Here is an 18,714-nt window from a genome sequence, read left to right on the forward strand (position 1 = left end):
CCCGTAAACGCTGACGTCACCCGCATCGGGTGGGGAGGGAGGGCGGTCTCCCCAGTGGAGAAGGTTCCAGACATGTCTCCACCTTGGCCGAAAGAAAAATGTAAGAGAGGAAGTGTTTGATCAAATTCGTGACCGTTCAAAAATAAACTGGTTTGTGCAATGAAGCATCTGATGATATGTAAGAATGCTTTTAAGATGTGTTTTAGTACGTTCGAATTTGTTTCTTCAGGATGACCAGAGTTAAGTACCTGGAAACGGCTTAGCGTAACTTCAGTATCTTTCAGTGTGAAACGTCCACTTCCCTCCCAGTCTCCCGCCCACCCCAACCCCATTAGGCATCGTTGGGACAAGAAGCTCAGCCAGGTCACAGCTTTCTCCTTTGGTCACCAGACAGGTGCCTCCCACTCCATTTGGGACCCACCAACCTCTGTCACCAACGGCCAGAGAAAGCAAGCAGACACACCCAAACAAAAAGTCCTTAACTGAGCACTTTGCTCTTAGGTCCATGAGAAAAAACGTGTTTTATTTTCTAATCCATTTCTTCACCAAACAAAGAAAATACAGAAGAATTTACAAAGAACCAGAGAAAAGGACTTAAAAACCCCAATTCACAGGAGTGAGTGCGTTATAAAAATTTATTTGAACTTATTAGTTATTAGACTTGTAAAATAAATATAGATTTCATCTCTGTTAACGCTTCCAAAGATTTGCATTTCTTTATATGAGTTTAAGCAGAAAAATAATCTGTTTCCCCTAAAACAGCAAAATCTACCAACTTATTGATCTTTACGAAAATGTACGATATAAAATGTAGACGATTCAGCAGTCAGAGGGGTCCCCGTGCCTTGAATGGCGTCTGTTAGGGTTCGTGGCTAATTAGCAGGGCAGTTTTTAGGGTTCGCTGTGTCACGACAGCTTCTGTACTACGGAGAACTCGCCGAAGTGCATTTCCCGTGGCAACGCCCACTCTGAGATGAGTAAACAAAGCAAGCAAGAAAGGACACAGGACAGGCGTGTGCACGGGTCATCACCTGCCCGGCCACCTGCCTCCCTGGGGCCTCTACAGCCCACGGCCCCACGGACGGGCGGGCGGTGAGTGACGGTGCAGCTGCCTCTCTGGGGGAGGAGGAAGGAGCGGCCTCTTCTGTTGGCGTCTGGTGACCAGAAAGCCACCTGACTGTGGGCCGCAGCTCTTGGCATTTGAAATGCTGCCCGTGGAAGTGCGGTGAGTGGCCGGTCCAGGACTCCACGGTCGGGGCAGACGCGGGCCAGCTCCTTGGCACGGCTCCCCGTGGAAGGAGCAGCGGGCTCTCTTGCTAAGTGACAGGCTTGGGACCTGGCGGCCAGTCCACGGGGCCCCAGCGAGGGACACTTGGAGGTGTCCCTAAGCGAAAGGGACCTGGGCAGCAGCAAAGCTCACCATGCTATTAAGTCCTCTGATTCGGCAGTATGACAGACGGTAAGCAGAGATGCGCCGTGATTGGTCACAGACGTCCTGAACTGACAGCTGGGTAAATGCCACCAAAAGATTAGATGCGGTTTATCTGGAGGAATTTAAAAAAACTTACTGTCAGAAATCTAAATTAGTGGCACGGAAGATGGTGGAGGTGGCATTTAACCGAACAGAAAACCACACAAAGGACATTGATAACAAGACGTGATCCAAAAGGCGGACAGGGCCACCGGCCTGCACTGTAGACACAAATGGAGAAATGTTCGCTTTCTGACCAGAGAAGAATTTGTTCCCGGGACGAGCGCCCGCGCTGCCCTGTGCTCAGGCCCTGCGGGTGACGGGAGGCCGCCGCGCGTGGACAGCCGTCTCGGTGCTCACGAACAAACGGTCATGTGCGTTTGTTCCTTTTAGGCCTAGAATAAATGCTTCGTGTTCTACGTGGCCTTTAGGGCCGCTACAAAGAATTAGCAAAGTGTCACGTACCCTTTGAAATAACCAGGAAGGTTTTCGGTGGAGTGACTGGGAGCTCCGGTCCCAGAGCAGCACATGGTCCTTGCTGAGACCCTCACAGCGGCCGCGTTAGTGGCCACGAAGGTTTGACATGATCTCACGCGGACGTATCACTGTACATCTGTAGTAGAGAAACAACATTCTATATTAAAATGTGTATAATTATATATATAAACGTTTCTATAAGAAATATATAGTATAAATATGCATTTACATATATACATTTGTATATAATTATATGCACTGGTTAAAAGGGAACATATATCAATATACAACGTGTGATAGTCATTTATATGTGTAGCATTCTAACCAAAGGACATAAACGAAATAGCAGAGTAGATCATTATAATAGATCAAGCCAGCGCTTGCTGGGCAGATCCGCTTGGCTGCCGTGGACGCATGGATCCCTGCTGTGGGGGACGGCGGGGCTGGCCTCGCTGTCTCCTGCAGGACCCCGCAGAGGCCGTGCCCTTGAGCATCGCCAGGGGTGGCGGGCGAGGGGATTTCAGAGCCCGCAGTCCCCCGGGATGGCCCAGGTGGTGGCGCCCAGCGGGAGACGGGGAGGCAGGAAGGAGCAGCTCAGACAGTGAACACAGTCAACGGCATCGCAACCCCAAATCAAATCACTCGGCCTCCCGCTCACACTGTCCCGAGACGCTGCCACGCGTGAGGAGCTCCGTCCTCTGCGGCCGGCGAGGGCGCGCAGGGCACAGACCCTCGGCAGGTGCGGCAGCCGGCACGGACGAAAGAGCCGGAACATTCGCTTTACCTACTCGAGTCACCCTGCAGCCTATACCGGAAACGGAGAGCAACTCGCACACTCGAATGCACGCACGTGTGCACCGAATAGCAGTTTCCTAACTTTACGCTGAAAAACGAAGACGTTGTTTCAGGCGACCCCTCCAGTGACCACGCGACAGTCGGCAGGACTCGGCTTCGGGGCTCCTGTCACCGCCGGGAGCTGCTGACGGCGCAGGGAATGTCGAGACGCGTAAATGAAACGCAGAGGCATGTGCAAACGTCTTTGTCATTTACAGACGTCTTGGGAAGTCTGTCGAAAATAGGACGTTTCAAATGCCGAGTCTGTCCAAAGAGAACTGGAATTAGCTACACGGCAACAAGACCCTGAGAGGAAAATAAAGACAATTGTAAGCTTACGTTTGGGAGCGGACGAGGCTTCGGCGGATGCCTTCGTTCCTGGCCCCGCAGCTGGGCAGGTCGCTGGGTCTTCTCCGAAAGGGATGTAACTTTTCTTCAGGCTCCACATTTAAAACGGGCCCGGCACAGTGCTCGCCCTGCAGAGCGGCGTGAGTAGCGCGGGACACACAGTGTGCCTGCTCGGGGCCTGGCGCGTAGTAGGCCCTCACTCCGTGGAGCAGCCGACACGATGGAGATGGAACGGGGCGGTCAGCGCATGGCAGACGCAGCGCTGGGCCCTGCGGGTCGGGGCTCCGTCTCCACTGAGGCCGACGTGCGCTCTGGCCGGTGAGGGTGGCGCTGGCCGGAGCCCCGTGCACATGTGCCTTCCGTCCCCTGTCCCCACGAGCTTGAGAACGCCCTGGGCTGGCGCAGCTGTGACTGACCCCTCCCTGAGTGTGAGCCCGCGTCTCTGGGACCAACATGCAAGTCAGAGATGAAGCTCGGTTTGTCCATAAGCATCTTCTCTGGTTTCGTACTAAAATCCACAAAGAAAAGGTAAGTGTATAAAATAATGCTGCTGTTGTTTTTACCAAGATGAAAGCAATTCAGTAGCAATTCTGCAGTAAAATGTGGTTTGAAAAATGAGGAATATAATTTTATTGAGTTTTTGTTCTATTTTTCTATGACATTGATTAATTGGGTAATTATTAACTTGACCATCATTTCTAGTGTATGTAATTATTAGCTTGATAATTAGCAACTTGGTCATTAGTCAATCAATAAATATTTTTTGAGAATTTCTCATGATTGGGCCTTGTTCTAGGCATTAAAAAAGTTAAGCGTCCAACCAACCGACCCAACAAACAAAAAATCGAGACCTTGCCCTCACGAAATTTGCTTCATTCCTTCTGCAGAGAAGCCACGGGAAGCGTGTTTCGACCCTGGGAATGTGATGAACGGGACGAGGGTTGGGGCCGACTTCAAGCTCGGCTCCACAGTCACCTACCAGTGCGACTCCGGGTACGAGGCCGAGGACCCCGCGTCCATCACGTGTGTCATCGGAGCGGATGGGAAGCCAGCCTGGGACCGCGCCCTGCCCTCCTGCCACGGTGCGTGTGGGAGCCGCTTCCTCCCTCAGGAACGATCCCCCTGGGCGACAGCCCCTCGGCGACGACCCCTCGGTGACGACCCCTCGGCGACGACCCCTCGGCGACGACCCCTCGGCGACGACCCCTCGGCGACGACCCCCTTGGTGACGACCCCCTCGGAGTGCCAGCTCACATTTCAGAGCGGCTTCATGCTGTGGTGCTGAGCCCTCCAGTCAGTGTGGGGTCGCTCGTGGGCCGTGGTGGCACCAGGTCAGGCGTCCCCCCCTCCATGGGATTAGTGAGGGTCCCAGCCGTCCTCAGGGGCTGCACCCGCTTTCCTCCAGCTTAGGCAGCCGGGCGTCCCAGGCCTCGGCACCACGGGTGGAGCTGACTGACAGCCGTGGGTGCTCCCGCCCCGCCCCCTGGGTGCCTTTGCCCCCCGTGTGTGTGTGTGTACATATAAATGTGTACATACGTCACATATGCACGCATGTAACATACTAAAACGAATGTCTTTTCTCCCACATACCAGTACGTGGTGATCCCTTAGGTAGGTATTAAATTAATGAAATCACCTATTAAAAGGGGAGGCGGAGCTTCAAGAACTGACAAATGGACCCGTGTGACGAGCGCCAGCCCGCAGGTGCCCGGTGGGGGCCCTCCCGGGAGGGGCAGAAGGCACACTGCTGGGTCCATGGCCACAGTCAGGTCGGTGGTGTCATGGGCGTCTCCACAGACAGAACTCCAGCCGAGGACACACCCTGGACCTGTCCCCGTTACTCTGGGCGTCATGCACACCTTAAAAAGGAGGCACAATGCCCCGTGGGCTGTGGCAGAAAAGCTGATCCTGAGGCTGTCTCAGGGTGAGCCCAAGGGCAGGTGTAGCTAGAGACGCTGAACTTACAGGACAAACGCGTTTTTCCCTCGGGCCAGCTCACGATGGCACCGGTACCTTCTGACCAGACGCGTGCTCTAAAAATCAGTGCACGAGAATCAAAACGGCCTCGCACACTAACGCCCGGGCCTGCTGCGCACCTTCTGCGCTTCTTGGCTTCTCCGATGACCCCCAGGGCCATCGTTTTGTCCTCTAGTAATGAGACCGGGAAGTCAGCGTTGGGGCCTCTCAGGCTTCCGAAGCCGTGTGCGAGCCAGGAGAGCTGGCAGCCGTGGGCCCTCGGTGCAGGTGACCGAGCTGTCGGCCAGGTCGCAGCCGGCAGTGGATTCGGCTTTCCTGACACCCGTGGCCTTAACCTGGAGGTTGCATCATCCAGAGGATGGGGGAGGCCGGTGCGTGTCACTGCTGGTCCCCCTTCCCCTCCCGCGTGTCACCCGGGACAGGTGGCCGTGTGACGTGCCCTGCTTCCGCCTGGAGGAACATCCGCTGAGAGACAGTCCTGCCCGGGTCAGCCATCGCCACCCCATCCCCCCGGAGGTGGCCTCTGCTGGCATCTGCCACGTAGTTATCGTGCCGGACCCATAGACACGTGGACATAAAGGACACACCTAAAAACGCACACGCATTAGGAGTCATAGAAAGTTAACATAAATCCTATCTTACAGTAACCCCATCCTGGCAGATCTTTCTTTTGCTTTTGCTTTTGCTAGCAACGTAAAATAGGTTTTTAACTTGGATGTTTTGTCACGTTTCCGGGTAAACCTGCACTCCGGCTCCGTCACCGTCCCACCTGCCACGTGCAGCGTGGCTGTTTGTCCCTTAGTGTCCCTTAGCACGTAACTGTGGTGGGTTTCCCTTTCAGCTCCCTGCGGAGGCCAGTACACGGGATCGGAAGGGGTGGTGCTGTCTCCAAACTACCCTCACAACTACACAGCCGGTCAGACGTGCCTCTACTCCGTGACGGTGCCAGAGGAATTCGGTGAGAATGTCTTTCCATTTTTCATGATTGTCGTAATCTTTCTGTTGTTACATTTTTTCTGCCATTTTACAAACAAACATCCCAGCTTTTGATGTCATAAAATAATGCGAGGGAAGTTGGGTTGCATCCCAGGGGCGGGTGGTCCAGCCACACCTGGCACAGTGGTCACTAGCGGGGCGTGCGGCCACACCTGGCACGGTGGTCACCACCACTCCCTCGTGGGTGCGATGTAAATCCTTACCCTCCCGTCTGCGAATCTGACGCAGATAACGGGGCAGAAGGCCTGCCCGTGCTCTGGCCTTTGCTGGAGAATGTTCTTCCGCGTGGCTGTGGCCGTGCTCGCCTGAGGGAGGGTCGGGGAGCAGCGTGTGGGTCCGAGACAACCCCGTGCTGAGTTGCGCGCAGCCGGCACACACTTTAGCGGTGTCGCATGGCGGATGGCGCTGGGTCCGTGAACACGCCTCTGAGCGATGAGCCTGGCGCAGGCCGAGTCCCCTGTCCCTCGAGAGCGAGCTCACTGGGGTCGCTGAGTTCTGCTCCCGGCCGGAGCTCATCTTCGGACGGCTTCGTTTCTGGGAGGGCCTGCCTGCTGCCCCCACCCGGTCCACTCGGCGCTGGCCCATGTCACCGCGCCCACCGGGGTCCACTCGGCGCTGGCCCGTGTCACCGCGCCCACCGGGGTCCACTCGGCGCTGGCCCGTGTCACTGCGCCCGCTCTGGACCCGGGGTTTTCTGTTGTGTTGGTGTTTTTTTTGAAGTGACCCAGGTAATAGCTTTGGTAATTTTATAGAGTAATTTTTCTTTTTCCATCATAAAACTGAAAACCTACACAATCAGGCTTTTTTCTTCACGTTGAAAGTAGCAGCCACCTCTCAGAAATGAAGTAGATAAAAATTCTAATGCTGGAATTCATTTGAGAGAAAACATTTTCAAAAATACAATTCGATGGCAAGAACATTAATTGCCAGGTAAGAAAGTTGCTTATGGGAGACAAATGATTTCTGCAAACTTCGATGGTTTATTATTCAGATTCTACGATTTTAGTTTATTGTGAAATTTTGTTGAGTCGTCACAACACAGTTACGATTTTTCAGCAGAAAAAAATGTCACACCCCATCGGACATATCGATCAGATCCCCCAATCTGAGAGGCTCAGCTACGTAAACGTGCCGGTGTATCTGGGCAGAAACTTTCAGTTTGGAGTAAAATAGTGACATGGTCTTCGTGACGAAAACCTATTCTGTCTTATCTTTTACGTTTCCCCTTCTTCTTTGTTCTCTCCTGGGCAATAAATTAATTCAACAATTGTGACAACTGTCAAGATGAATAAAATATTGACCGTGCCCACGAGATGCCCAGCCAGCACTGGGGGGTGGGGGACCGTTGCGGGCAGGATGGGACCCCTGAGTGCTGGACGCAGGCTCCGAACACAGTGACATTTAAGACAGGTCTTCAGATGCGGTCGCTGTCTTGCTGCTTTCGCCCCAAAGCCTCACCAACGTACCCGCTCCCGAGCGGAGACTGGATTCCGGGGGACAGCTTGATGACCACTGCCGGTCACTCCTGTGTCCCCAGAGCAACCGCCCATGGTTCAGGCTGCCCTTTGAGGCCCTGGAGTCGCATGTGGCCACGGCCTCTGCTCCCCAGTTCTCACTCTTCCCAGGGCCCACCGAGCACGGTCCAGACCAGGCCATTTGCCACCCGTAGAGTCACGCTCTTGACATTCACCTGCTGGAATAAATTCCTCGTTCCCCCAGAAAGGGCTCCAATTCTCGTTCTTTAAGGACTGTCCGTCTCGCTCCCCGCCCCACGAAGTGCTGACTTCCCCGCGGCTGGAATCGGCTGTGCCCACGTGTACAGCGACAGCCCTCCATCCGCCCTCGGTCACTGCCAGCCGCAGCACAGACTCACTCTGGGCAGGCGTCCGCTCCCCTGTCTGGGGCGAGACCTGTCATACGTGAGAACCGAGGCCAAGGAGCTGGCCAGGAAGGTCCCTGCCCCCTGCCCCGAGTGGGCGTCCCCCTGCCGACGTCTGCCCGGGGACCGGCGGCACGCGCCAGCAGCGTGCAGGCGTTCTGGGGTGGTGTCTGTCGAACTCACCCCTTTATTAGATCCCAGCAGACAGCTGAGGCTTTCGAAACGTGTCTTGGCTAAAGGTAGGAATTCCGTGTGTACGACTCGCCTTGTACTAACTACCCACCCAAGCATTCTGCCTCCACTGTGACGAGGACTTACTCACCAGCGAAGGGAGGGCTGTGCACGCAGAACCTCGCAGAGAGGGAAGCTTCTCCCCTGTGTAATTCTGGTTTTTAGAACACTTCATCCACTGGGAAAATCCTCCTTGTTCCCATGCTCCCTTTCATTGTGTTTCTTTCTAGGAGATTAGAAAAGCTTAAAATACAATATGCGTGTGTATATACGTGAGCATATATTCTACTACACGTATGTAGCATGTATTTTATGTATGCATAAGTGTCTGTGTCATACATGACTACATGCATGAAATACAACATGTGCCACATACGTAAGTGAATACACACACCCACACGTACACGAGCTGTCACAGTTAGATTCGCCTCCATTGGGCCAACATTTAACATTCATTCTTCTGTTATAATTCTGACACATGCAGTTCATAGGCGCACCTCCATTTCTTACTCAGAATGATTTAGAAGGATTGGGGCTGGAACCTTACACATAAATGAGAATTAGCTGCTCACTGTTTGTAAATTGATACTAAATCACAAGTTTTTCTAAATATTACAAAGGCCCTCCCTATCGTCAGTTCGCACACAAAGATAAAATTCAAAGTAATAAAATCCACAGCTGTGTTTTATTTGGAGCAGGTGCATTGCTGCAACTTACACAACCTAGACCATAGGTAAACTGTGAGCAAAATGACAGTCAGCAATCCCTGTGCTACTTTGCTTACTCGTGTGCATTCGATTGCAGGGGGTTCCTATGAACTTGGCACCGTAATAATCACAGCTTAAGCATGTTGAATTCCTCGCCGGATTAACATGCCTTCCAAACCAGCAGGCGCCCAGACTCCGGGGTGGACAGGCGTCTCTGTGGCCACTCTCCCACCACCTTAGGGCAGTGTAGGGAGAAAAGGCAATCTTCCTCATGCTCAAACTACACAGAAAACAGTAATTTTATTCCTGTCATTAAGTACCAAACAGTCAAAGAGCAAAATAAAATTGTTTTAGCAGCTGGAAACTCTTAGAAAGCAGAGAAAAGTAGTTAGTTTTATAGGATTCTTAGGGTTGTGACTTTTTGGAAAAATCGGTAAATATGTATAACAACCAAAGTCTCCATTTTTTTTTTTTAAAGCATATTGTGCCAACCCGCCCCCTTTATCTTGCAGTGGTTTTTGGGCAGTTCGCCTATTTTCAGACGGCACTGAACGACTCAGCGGAACTGTTTGACGGGGCACACCCAGAGGCCAGGCTCCTGAGCTCACTGTCCGGGTCGCATTCAGGTAAACTCACCAAGAATGGCGTCTTTACGTCAACCGAGACAGCCGGGGTGATCAGTTTGAAACCTGTCTTTTTCGTGTGTGTGCAAAGGAGAAATTTAATAATCTTTGAATGTGCTCACTTGTTGAGTAAAATGTTATCTTCGGTATAAACTTTCAAAGACACTTTTATCCCATGTATAAAACTACTTGCTTTCGTCATTTTACTTAGTAAGATTATGAAAAATATAATGCCCATCTCAATAAGAAAGGGAATTAACAGGTAAAAGGGCATACCGATTGTGTGTATTTGAGGTGTATGTGTTGTGATCGTCTTTCTGGAGATAAACATGGTTAACTTTTCGGTGTAAATCATTCCAAACATTAGTCACGTGCGTATGGAGACGCACGGCGTCCACGGCGCACCCCGGGCCTGCTCACACCCACGCACGCACGCGTGCATTCAGGCTCGCACGCACGCAGACTATTCGGGACTCGTACAGCACGGGACGTTCGATCCCAGTTTTTTTGTTTTTTTTAAATATTTTCACTTAAAAGGACATGTATAAGTCCGTCCCTGTCAAAATGACTGCACGCCGAATGTCACCACCTCGGTCGTGCGTAGACGGCATTTGGACGAGAGAAGAGATGGGCAGGTGCTTCACCCCACCACCCCCCACGACGCAGCCCTCGGTGCCGGAGCACGCAGCGTCAGTTCAGATCGGTTATTCCCAGTTTGTCACCGTTTTTATAACCTGGGGTCCCAAACTTGCTGCCGACGCGCGGTGACGTGACGTCTGGAAAGGTGTCAGGTGCCTTGCAGTTAGGACCAGCCCTGAGCTGCGCCCCACCACCTGCGCCCCGCCACCCCCCGCACCCTGCTCCCCCCGCCCCTCCCCCCTCGCTCCCACCCCCCACCCATCCCCCCGCCCCTGGCGCAAGCACCCTGGCTTCACCTGCACTTCAGAGGGTGGAATATGCCTCTTACAGGGGTGTCCCCAGTCCGGCTCTGGATTCAGAGACGTTCCCCTAATGTTAAGTAAAATCTTAGCAAGCAATTATTAGATGAAGTTCATTCCGAATCAGTGATTCACCAAATTCTTATATTTCCCATTTATCCGTTATGAGGCCTATTATCAGTGCTTTCTTCAAAAGAAGCATGCATGCGATAGTGATTAAAATAACATTTTAATAGGGAGTAAAAGCAAGAACAGACGTTTCAAGGTATTTTTGTAGAAACGTTGTGTTTGGGTCCTAAACCCCAAAGCAAAGCTTTGTGACGATTCAGCTGCTACAGGGGAACTGTTTTCCGGGGCGTCATCCACCTTGGCAATGTGCACTTCGGGCCCCACGTGCCATCTCTTCTTACCTTCCCCAGGGGAAACGCTGCCTTTGGCGACGTCGAATCAAATTCTGCTCAGATTCAGCGCGAAGAGTGGGGGGTCGGCCCGCGGCTTCCACTTCATGTACCAAGGTGAGTGTCACAGTGCGTCACTGGCTCCTGACAGGACACAGACCTCTGTCCCCAGGTCAGGCCTTGAGAGTGCTTGAGTTGCATTTTGGGGCATTTAAGAAACTGAGGTTTTGCAGATATCTATAATAAAACTATGTAATAAAAATATTAAAATTCTTAGTTTGATACCTAAATATATTTCTACTACAATGACCCAATAAAACTTCATTTATCCGGCATACACAGGAAAACAAATATTGATCAAATTACTCACATACAGCATTGCACATTTTGCAAAATGATTTCCCGCGTGTTATTTTTTATCTAATTAACTAGTTTGTAATAGTTTAGATTTTAGTAACTGCTCTAATGAAATACATATAAAATAAATCACACAGTCCCAAATCTTACCACAAAAACTAATTGAAGATAGTTTCACAAAACCAAGCAAAACTTAAAGTTCATGCATCGTATCACTCTAAAAGCTTATTTTGTTTGTGTTCTATTAACTTTTGCCATTTTGACACCGTTATGTTTATTTTTGAATTTGGAGCTTATTCAAAATGGTTGCGATTGCTCAAAGTTTCCGAAAAATAGGGATGTTTCCCCTATTTATGGGTCACCTCTGTTTCGCATGTTGCTCAACGTGGTCTTGAAGCAGGACCGCGGCGGCCGCTGACATGCTCGGAAGCCCGGGGCACGGTCTGGCTCCGAGGTGTGATGTCCTCTCCAGAGACGAGCCGTGCGCGCTCACTACGAGGCAACGCTTCGTTTTTCTAGGTCTCGCTTTTGCTTGTAGCGAGAGACGTTCCCGGCCTGTTACACATTCCTCTCAGACGCGGAGGTCGGCGTCCTAGCAATGGCTTCCTCCTTAACGAGCACGGCCCCAGCGAACACACCTGGCCACGTCACGTTTTCCGGAAAGTTGTGAACAACAGTCTGTAACATCGTCCTACCTGTAGGAATCTCACGCTGCAAAACCCATGCCCTCAACACACGTAACTGTAAAAACCCTTCCGCGTTCAGCAGCCCAGCGGTTTGAAAGTCACGGCAGGAGGGCGAGGATGACATTTACAGGCGTGTAAGAGGGAAAACATCTCTAATCCCATCTGAGTAGCAGCTGCTTGGAAGATGATGCTATTGAATCAGAGTTACATTGTTCTAAATTATACCTGTTCTGGAAAGATAGATAATCAAACCAGTATTTTAAACAATAGACTTCATTGGAGAGTGGTAGGTTTAGGTAACTTACCTCTTAGCCATTCCTAATTTTCTTAAACTAAATTCTATGTTACATTTTGCAAAAGCAGGCTGGCAAAACAAAGTGAATTGGCGTGACATGTAAAGAAACTGGACCACTTGGGTTAAGTACATGTTCATCCTAGAGAAATCAAAGTTACTGGCATTGTCTGCCTTGAAAGGAGGCTTCCTTTGATTTTTTTGTAAATAATAGAAAATCAGAGCGTCAGATAGAGCATCTGAGGCAGATGACCCATTGTCCATCCTGTTTTCAAATGTCACTGTTAGAAGTCATGGTTTTTAAAATTATATTTCTTTGTTTAAAGTAACACAGTATCATTAAAATGCATAAAGTACAGAAAGGGAGACAGAAAAGACAGTTTTTTACAGAGAAGTACATTTTCCTTGTACTTAAAAATACCTAATGGTTCTCGGTATTTCATGAAGTTCCAATGTGCTTCATTTCCTTGCTTTGTTCCTATTGTGACTTTATGCAAAAATTGGTGTCTTTGTACGGAAGCTGAGCCCTTCGGAGCTAACGAGCGGGGCCGTGCGTGCGACCACACACATTCAGGAGGACCCCGGCCAGTTTCCACCGTATGACAAGTTCAGTGGGACGCGGCCTTCTGAAGGACAGCGGGCACGTGGACGCTGGCGAGGGCTGGCCCCCGTGTGTGGGAACGTTCTAAACAGCGCTTGTGTGCTGTGGGGAGACCTCCTGCCCTGCGTTTAAAGCCTAAGCTTGCAGGGGACATTCCGACTACCCGGGTGGCAGGGTGTGTGGCCCGTGTCAGCAGCCGCTCTGTTAGAGACATGGGTCTGTTTCCGGCAGCGGGACCCTGCTGTCTCCTCCCAAGTGCCCCCACGTAGACCGAGGCCGCGAGTGTGCGTTTCCCGCGGTTCCTGGTGTCTTCAGTAACGTGGGCTTCACCCTCCCGTGTGCCAGCAGTGAGCGGCCCCCCACCCCCGCCGCCTTGCACCCCTCCCGCGACCTGGGCGGTGTAAGCGCCGTGGGCGGGGCTTGTTCTCCCGCGACTGGCTCGTCCCATCCCGCCGGGCGCGCCCGAGTCCTTCGGGGTGAAGAGCCGCCGGCCTTGTTGTGTGTTTTGCCTCCAGCCGTTCCCCGCACCAGCGACACGCAGTGCAGCTCCGTCCCCGAGCCCAGGTACGGGAGGAGGATCGGCTCCGAGTTCTCGGCGGGCTCGATCGTCCGGTTCGAGTGCAACGCGGGGTACCTGCTGCAGGGCTCCGCGGCCGTCCGCTGCCAGGCGGTGCCCAGCGCTCTGGCCCAGTGGAATGACACCGTCCCCAGCTGCGTAGGTGAGTGGCGTCCCGCGGCGGTGGGCGCCGCCGGTCAGTGCTGCGTCCCGCCCCTAACCCGTCCCGCCCGGAGCCTCTGCCTCCTCCGAAGCGAGCGGCAGCCCCAGCGCCGGGGACGGCGGGGTCTCGAGGACCCGCTCGTCGCATTAACGAGCGGGAGGCGCGTTTCCTCCTCAGAGCGCGTCACGCGCGGTCGGCTCCCGCGCCGCGGGCCCACGGCAGAGCCTCGTCTGGAGGGAAGTCACGGTGTTGATTTGCCATGTCGCCTGTGTCGTGCCCTTTTAATGAACGTGTCCTGGTGAGGGTTTGAGACGTGACAGGTTAAGCGGCCCGAACGACAATGACATTGTTAGCGGTAGTTTATTTGTTTCATTTGCTCAGCGCTCGAGTTCGCGTGTAGGTCGCAAGCGTCTCTTCGCCCTGGACGTGCTTGCGCTCGCTGTCACTGTCACCCGGAGCCCTCTGCCGGCTGCCTGCGGCCGTGAGCGCTCGCGCAGCTCCTTAAACGCGCAGGTGAATGACTTTGAACAGAATTCACTGCGGAGACGCCGTGTCCTTTCAGAGACCCGGAGAGATGTCTTTCTAGACACGAGATCTGTGCCTTAGCAGCGTAGTAAATAGGAACCAGTGGCATTGCCAATTTAAAAGAGACTAAATCTGACCTTGGCCCAAAACTGCCACATAAAGCATCACGGTCCACGTAAAATGTCTGTTCAGGGGATCGCCTGCAGGGGAGCACGGAGCACGGAGCCCCCAGGTTCGAGTGTCCCCCCCCCCGTCGGCTGCTAAATGCTGTGTTCAGTCCCCTGCGGCAACTTCACTCAGCGGAGAGGCACGCTCCTGTCGCCCGGCTATCCCGAGCCCTACGGCAACAACCTGAACTGCCTGTGGAGGATCGCGGTGACCGAGGGGTCGGGAATTCAGGTGCGTCCTGTGGCCGGAGGCTCCGATGGCACGTGCTCAGCCAGGGCCGTGCGTTTCCTTCCTTCCTTCTTTCTCGTCGTGGTTAAATACATGAACCGCGACCTGTTTCTCTCTCTTTACTATTTCTATAGTGTCCGTCATCACGTTTTTACCTTTGACATTAAAATAATGTGTTTTTAGAATGTACGGTCTGTCAAAAGTGCCGCTGGCAGAAATCGTGGGACGTCCTCGTTCGATTTACTTGGGTTTCGCCTTTCTCTCCCACGCATGTTAATCGCATGAAAACCTCACGATTAGGCTGATCGCTTCGACCCAGAAATTCGTTTTTTCACTGAGTATCGTTGCTCGCCAGATTCAGGTCATCAGCTTCGCCACGGAGCAGAACTGGGACTCCCTGGAGATCTACGACGGGGGAGACGTGACCGCGCCCAGACTGGGGAGCTTCTCAGGTCAGCCGCCCGGCCCATCCGCGTGGTCAGCCCAGCACACTCACGACACCAGCCGAGCGAAACGCTCGGAGACGTTTGTGACAGCACCGCGTCCACGCAGCGGCGTCTAGTGGGCGCCTCGGTGCGAGAGCGCGGCCAGCGGGGAAGGGAGAGGGCCTGGTCCCCGGGAGCAGGGGCCCAGGCCCAGGTCAGAGGCCACTATGGGTCAAGCCCAGGCAGCCGTGGGGATGGAACCATTCAGCGCCCGTGGACACAGTGGGAAGTCGTCACAGGAACACTGGTTTTGTCGGGGTTGGAATGAATTTTAAGAGTTCGCATTGGCCGACCCTCCTTTTCCCACGCACTGTTGGAGGTGTTTGGCTCAGGTGGGGACGAGGCCGGGCCGCGGTGGAGCAGGGAGGTGGCCGGCACGGCTGGAAGGCAGGGTACACGTGTGTGGGGCAGGACCCAGGGCTCAGTAGCAGATGCAGGATGACGTGAGCCTGGGAGGGAGGGAGGAACGTGGGGAGGGAAGGGCGAGCTGGGCCCGGGCCGGCCGCGCTGGGCGAGGACCCGACAGCAGTGTGCGCTCAGGGCTTGGTGTGACCGCAGACGGGACCGAAGGTGCGAGCGTGCGTGCACGTCACAGACCACGGCATGTCCTCTGCCTCTGCCCGTGGAGAGGCATGAAAGCCGTGCTGGCAGCGCCGGATCCGCCCGGTGCCCATGCGGGGTTCTCAGCGCCACGCCGGCGCCACTCCCGGGGGCGGCGGGCTCCGAGGCCGCGGCGCGAGCGCGCGCAGTGGCGTCTGCGAGCAGCCGGAGCGGACGACCCCGCGCCGATGCCGACGGGCTCTGGCTCGTTCGCGGAATGCACACTCAGGCCCCCCGAGGAGGACGGGGCAGTCGCCCTCTGGCGAACGTCATGCCAATAACAAAAGACGCCCCGGGCCATCGGTGGGTGCCAAAGGCGCATGGTGTCGCAGCGCCTTTGCACTCACCCGCACTCAGCGCGGAGGCGGAGGCGGGCGCCCCGGGAGCCTGGGGCGGGGGAGCCGGCAGACGCCCCGCCCCCAGCCTGCCCCCAGCGGCGGCGTGGCGACCACGGCGACCGCCCGAACGCGAGCCGGGCGGCAGGAAGGCTCGGCTCGCGCTGGGCGCCGTGGCCGCCGGACGCGCCGGGAGCCCGGCCTGGGGCAGCCGCGCCGTCCCTCCCTGTCCGCGGTCCCGCCCGGGGCCGCCAGCCGGAGCGTCGGACAGGCTCAGACTGGAAAACGTCCGCAGGAGAACGTCGCCGCCGTCGTCCGAAAGTCAAGTCCACGCAGGGCGCAGAGCGACTTCAAAGTCGCAGAAACAAGCGCAGCCGGGGACCGTCGGACGCGCGCTCGCAGCGATCGGGGGCGGAGCCGGCGCCGCCCGCGCCGAGACCCGCGGGAGCGGGAAGCAGCGCCGCCCCGTGGCCGGGCGGACTCCGCGCCCGCGATGCTGCGCGCGAACCCGGCCGTGAGTGAGCTCGGCCGCAAGCCGCCCTGTCCCTGGGGTCCCCCTCCGTCCCCCTGTGTCTGACACGAGAACATAAACACTGCAAAGCAGAGAAGAAGAAGAAAGAAGTGTGCACTGTCTGCAGCTCGCTCGAAAGTGGTTTAACGATAATGATGGATAAACTATAGGTACAGGTAGATATAATTATTACGTCGCATATAGAGTGATGGGGGGTGTGTGAGTTTTTTAGTCTATAGTTGCAGCTTTTCTTTAAGTGACAAATTATTTTAAAATTTAAAAAGGATTTTTAAAAACTTCATGTGGAAAAAGTAACAAATTAGCCATTTGACTAGTTTTTAAAGCGTAATCGATACTTCAACGTTTTAGTTCTTGCAGTATTTGTAAAAGTTTTTATGAAGGAGTATGGAACCCATTTTAAAATGTAGTTATTAAGTAAAAACCAATAAGAATGAGTACTCGTTAGAGGTAAATATCTCAGGAAAAATGATTGACTGACTTCCTGAATAAATTTAATGATTTGACTTTTTATTTTCATCCAGGCAGCCGTATATAAAAAGCCATTAAAGATCATTTTTGGAAGTAGGCAGGTTGTAAATTATAAATGAATAAAATGGAGCAAACTCCATGCCTGTCTGCAGCTGACAGTCCTGAGGGGAACTCGCTCAGTGGGCTCACGGGGCGCGGTTCCGGTTCCGGTTCCGGTTCCGGTTCCGAGCTACATGCAGTCCTGTCACAGCAGCACAGTGGATCAGACCTGCCCTGCCTGCGGCAGCACTGTCTAGTGGCGTTTCCTATGGCCCGATGAGCTGCTTCTGCAGGTGCCTCTCAGGAGATCCCTAGGGGAGGCCGGTGGAGGCTGCGGGCGACACCCCCTCTCCACTGTGGCCTGCGCCCGCTTACACCCCTTACACAGCTCTCCCCGCGCCCCAGCTGACTTACACCCGCGTGTCTCGTTTGCCACCTGGGACATCAAGATCCAGCATCTTTTATAGAACAGCAGACGATTACACCTCATAGTAGAAGTGTAAACGGGACCGCCACTCACGACTTTACGTGCTGCGGTTAATATTTAGAGGGGGCGTGATAACCCACGGAGCACTCGCACACGCACCCCCATTTATTACTCTCATAGAAAGTAAGGAAAGGTCACTTTCCTTTCTGAAACAGGCCAGGCCCCCCACTTTGCTCCACCCCTCGCCCGTGCTGCATCAGCCGCCGAGCCGTTTGGGACAGTCATCACTCCTCAGCGTTTGTGCAGATGAGCGGGATGGGCGCCCCGTTTCCCCCGCACACAGTAAAAAAAATGATTTCTGTCTGTCTGAATCATCTATCAGTCATGTATCATCTATCCAAGGGGTCGAATCTGCAAAGCTTTCTCGGAGTTTATCCTTCTGCACACGCCAGCTGTATTCTGCCCTCAAAAGACCCCGCCCCCCAGAATCAGCCTCCTCCAGGCGGCCAGGGGACCAGGACTGAGGCATAGACCCCAAATCTGGGCTCCATCTTCCAAAGCAATTTCACACACGCGTGATGGGCCCGCGTGCACACGCACACAGGAAGGAGAGCCCGTCGTGGTTTCTGTCCTACATTTCTTACCAGTGACAATTTGGATACTGATGGGCCTAAGATGTCACAATTACCGGATCAAGCACGTGCTCAAACCCATAGCGAAGCTCATAAACCCAGAGTCTCGGGAAGACCCCCCCCCAAGCAGATCCAGGGTGAAGGAGAAGATCTTAAAACGTTCCAGGGTGGAGACAACAGAACCCCACTTGCGCTTGCGACTGGGTGTTTTATTGGGGTGTGTTCTGCCTCTCCCTCCACTGGCCTTTCTCCCGACCTCCCTGAGGAGAGAGCCAGGTGTCCGTGCCCTGGGCAAACCCCTCCTCACTCTGGACGCCCCGAAACCTCAGCTTCTGGAAGCAAAGATGGTGAAGGCTCGATGTGGAAGAGGCCAGAGTGACTGTCCGGAAGGAAGTGAGTGTCCCCCCGACCCAGCTCTCTCCAGGAGTTTAAGTCACCGAGGCAGCACCTCGGGAAGAAAGTAGAAGCCTGACATGAGTAGAGAGACCTTCTCTCAGAGGCCGCAGGGGACCCTGGGACTGCTGGGATCCGCGAAATCGCAGGAGTTTGGGGGTGAGCGCATGCGCAGTAGGGCGAGGACCCCAGAGCTTGGGACTGCTCCCCGTCCTGGGGCTCGGAAGGGGTCCCGGGGGCAGTGCGGCTGAGTGTCTCCAGCTCTGCAGGGTTCCGAAGTGTACTAGAGCATGTTTTGCACCCAGGCCTGGTGCGGGCCTTTGCAGACGTGAAAAGGCCGTGTGCGGG

General features: G+C 54.1%; 1 protein-coding gene across 1 annotated transcript in view; it reads left to right on the forward strand.

Annotated features, from left to right (window-relative positions):
- CSMD1 (CUB and Sushi multiple domains 1) overlaps window positions 1-18,714 on the forward strand; it is a 1,293,618-nt gene that overhangs the window by 1,153,524 nt on the left and 121,380 nt on the right. The window contains exons 30-36 of the mRNA XM_039877340.1: window positions 4,018-4,212; window positions 5,949-6,065; window positions 9,433-9,546; window positions 10,901-10,996; window positions 13,331-13,534; window positions 14,337-14,458; window positions 14,811-14,907. Coding sequence (XP_039733274.1) covers window positions 4,018-4,212; window positions 5,949-6,065; window positions 9,433-9,546; window positions 10,901-10,996; window positions 13,331-13,534; window positions 14,337-14,458; window positions 14,811-14,907 — 945 coding nt within the window. The remainder of the gene's footprint in view (window positions 1-4,017; window positions 4,213-5,948; window positions 6,066-9,432; window positions 9,547-10,900; window positions 10,997-13,330; window positions 13,535-14,336; window positions 14,459-14,810; window positions 14,908-18,714) is intronic.

Source organism: Pteropus medius, unplaced genomic scaffold, assembly GCF_902729225.1.
Source record: "Pteropus medius unplaced genomic scaffold, Ma_sr-lr_union100, whole genome shotgun sequence".
Classification (NCBI taxonomy): domain Eukaryota; kingdom Metazoa; phylum Chordata; class Mammalia; order Chiroptera; family Pteropodidae; genus Pteropus; species Pteropus medius.